Source organism: Neomonachus schauinslandi, chromosome 1 (assembly GCF_002201575.2).
Source record: "Neomonachus schauinslandi chromosome 1, ASM220157v2, whole genome shotgun sequence".
Lineage (NCBI taxonomy): Eukaryota > Metazoa > Chordata > Mammalia > Carnivora > Phocidae > Neomonachus > Neomonachus schauinslandi.
Window position 1 is genome coordinate 127404772 of NC_058403.1, and position 2813 is coordinate 127407584.

Sequence of the window (2813 nt, forward strand, 5' to 3'; positions counted from 1 at the left end):
GTCCAAAAACTGAAGGGCTTTGAGGCTCAGCTCTAAGCCCTTCTTTACTGGCAGGCTCTTTTGGTCAGAACAGGGCTAAACCAGGGCTGGGTCCATTCCCTTCTGATGTCCCCAATCTAAGGAATCCCAGGTGAAAGCTTTGGAGGAGATGCACCAGGACTCAGAAGTCTCAAGTCCAAGGAGACCCGGCCATTTTTCTCACCCCTTCTGCTCAGTTTCAGAAGAGGGCAGGAGGTTGGTTAGGACCTTCTACCACCTGTCAGGAGTATATTGCCTTTGCCAACACCCAGGCAAGGATGCGGCCATTTTCAGGGGAAAGGGGTCCTCTGCTTCTCTCTCTCTCCTCTCCAGCAAGCATGGACTGGGCTAGAGCCTGGAGAACAGCCATGTAGGAGGGTGGGCAGAGACGTTCCCCTGGTTCAGAGGCTCCCCCCCACAACAAGGAGACAGCTCCGATGACAAGCTAGACCCCACACGTGCCACTTGCTGGTTAAACTGCACAGGGGGGTTGTGGGGGAGGCGTCAGCTTGTATGTGGGCACAGACTGCACATTCACATGTCCGGGGGCTGCCATGCTGTGTGTGCGCAAACGGACAGAGGAGGCCGGCTCTGAGAATTTGCCAGGGCCCCTGGGATGAGCTGCCCATTTTTGCTCTGGATGTTGAGAGTTGCTTGCCGGGGTGGGGGGGGTGCGGTCTGCTCAAATGTACTGCACATACTTCTTTTAATCTGTTAGCATCTATCAGGCCCAGGCCCGGAAGAGAAAACCTTCCCCGTTCCTTCCTCCCCTCCTTTGTACCAGAGCCTCATCTCAGGTTCCGTGGGTCCACAGACGGTTGCCTCTAGCGAGGCAGGGAGACCTTCCAGGCTGTAAGAGAACCAGGCTCCACCAGTTCCAGATCGTGGAGGGCTTCCAGCAGCTGCTCCTTCGCAGATCCGATGAAGGAATTCTCCAGGAAGGCAGGCAGGCCTCCCACACCATCCCGGAGGGTATATAGGGGCACCCGTACCAAGCCTAGCACCTGGGAAAGGGAGGAGACTGGTGACGATGGGATAGGGAGCTCATCCTAGACAGATCTTTCCAGATCAGAGGTCTCATCCCTTGTCAGTCCAGCAGAACTAGGTCTGAGGACTTATATCTTATACCTAGTGGGCCCAGCTCTCCGCAGACGAATGACCCTGCCATCCAGCTTCATAAATGCTAACCCCTCCTACATCACTACACGGGTAGTGCCTCTCGCCTCCAGGATGCATGCTTGGCCCTACACCGTAGTTCTCCAAAAATACGCCAGACCAGCCCTATCAGCACCATTTAGAAACTTTTGAAAAATGCAACAGGCGCCTGGGTGGCTCAGTCGATTAAGTGTCGTCTGCCTTCGGCTCAGGTCATGATCCCAGGGTCCTGGGATCGAGGCCCACATCGGGCTCCCTGCTCAGTAGGAAGTCTGCTTCTCCCTCTCTCTCTGCTCTCTTGCTCGCACTGTCTCTCAAATAAATAAATAAAATCTTAAAAAAAAAAAAAAAAAAAGAAACTCTTGAAAAATGCAAATTATCAGGTCCTTCTGAACCAGAATTTCTGGGACTGGGTCAGTAATAAGCCTCCCAGCTGGTCCTGATACCTGCCAAAGTTTGAGAACCATCTCCATACACAATCTACTCCCCTACTCTCCTAGCCTAACGATGAAGGATCCCCACAACGCATCAGGCCACATCTTCTACCCAAGAGAGGCCTAGGGGTGCAAGGCTTGGCCAAATCAACGGGGACAAGAGAGATTTGGATAGGTGTGTTCAGAGGCCGGTAAAAGGGGGGAAAGGGACAGAGACCTTGGGGAGACTACGCTGGCTGTGGCTTGTCAACCAGATGAAAGAAGCCCAAGATTCCAACTACCCCCCCAGGAAAGTGGGGGATCCGCTTTCTGGGGCAGGGAGGCCATGGGGGTGGGGTTCCCGGGCCGGGCCCCACCTCCAGCCCGTGGTCCTTGGCGCGCGGGGCGCCCATCTCCACCGCGACCAGCTGCTCGAGCGTCAGGCGCTTGGCGTAGAAGTGGGCCACGATGCGCGCCCCGGGCCCCGCGTGCGAGCTGCGGTAGTCGGCGCGCTCCACGCGGAAGTCGGCCGCGGCCTCGCCCAGCTCCTCGGTCAGCTCGCGGTTCAGCCCGGCCTCCAGACCGCCGTCCTGCACGCTGACGAAGCCGCCGGGGAAGCCGAGGCGCCCATCAAAGCGCATCTGCATCTGCGGGAGAGGAAGCGGGGTGGCCCGGGCGCCCGGCCGGCGTCCCCGGGAACGGGGGCGGAGGAGGGGCGGGGGGGCGGGGGAGGGGCGGGGCGCCCCCTCTCACCAGGACGGCGTAACGGAGCGGGATGCGGCCGAACAGCATCCGGGGGTCCGGCGCGTATAACAGCGCGTGGCAGGCGTGCCGCCAGCCAGACCCCAGCACCAGGGCCTCCTCCAGCTCCAGCTTGCGGATCCCGGCCATGGTCCCACGCTGTCCCCGCCGCCGTCCCGAGGGCCCAAGGGGGCAGGCGGACCCGGCGGCAGCCAATCGGGGCGGGGCTTGCAGGCCCGGGGAGCCGGCGATGGCCGCGGGACTCCGGGGAACCGAAAGCCTCGTCCGGGTTGGGCCCCGGGCGGGGCGGGGCGGAGGCGGCGTGGCCGGCGTCGCTGGCGGGGAGCCAGGCGGGGAAGTGGGGCTTCCGTCACAGTGCCGGCCTGCGGCGCTTCTGGAGCCGGCGGGTGGCGGGGCGGTCTAGCCTGGGGCCGAGGCCTGGGGCTGGAGGCAGCCCGGGAGCGTCAGGGAACCGCCGCTGGTTTG

At 61.1% G+C, this 2813-nt stretch overlaps 1 protein-coding gene across 1 annotated transcript; it reads right to left on the reverse strand.

The window, feature by feature from the left end:
- Positions 1-699: 699 nt before the first annotated feature.
- On the reverse strand, positions 700-2605 carry NUDT16 (nudix hydrolase 16). The gene is made up of 3 exons (XM_021678786.1): positions 2340-2605; positions 1964-2233; positions 700-1022 (listed from the first exon to the last, which is right to left on the reverse strand). The coding sequence occupies exons 1-3, from the start codon at positions 2475-2477 to the stop codon at positions 843-845; spliced, it is 588 nt and encodes a 195-aa protein (XP_021534461.1). The 5' UTR covers positions 2478-2605; the 3' UTR covers positions 700-842.
- Between the last annotated feature and the right edge of the window lie 208 nt (positions 2606-2813).

Excerpts from the sequence above, each read along its gene's own strand:
- NUDT16 (XM_021678786.1), bottom strand. The coding sequence starts at position 2,477 with ATGGCCGGGATCCGCAAGCTGGAGCTGGAGGAGGCCCTGGTGCTGGGG. Across the intron at positions 2,234-2,339 it reads CGCTCCGTTACGCCGTCCTG|ATGCAGATGCGCTTTGATGG; the intron begins GTGAGAGGGGGC and ends CCTCTCCCGCAG. Across the intron at positions 1,023-1,963 it reads CCAAGGACCACGGGCTGGAG|GTGCTAGGCTTGGTACGGGT; the intron begins GTGGGGCCCGGC and ends TCCCTTTCCCAG.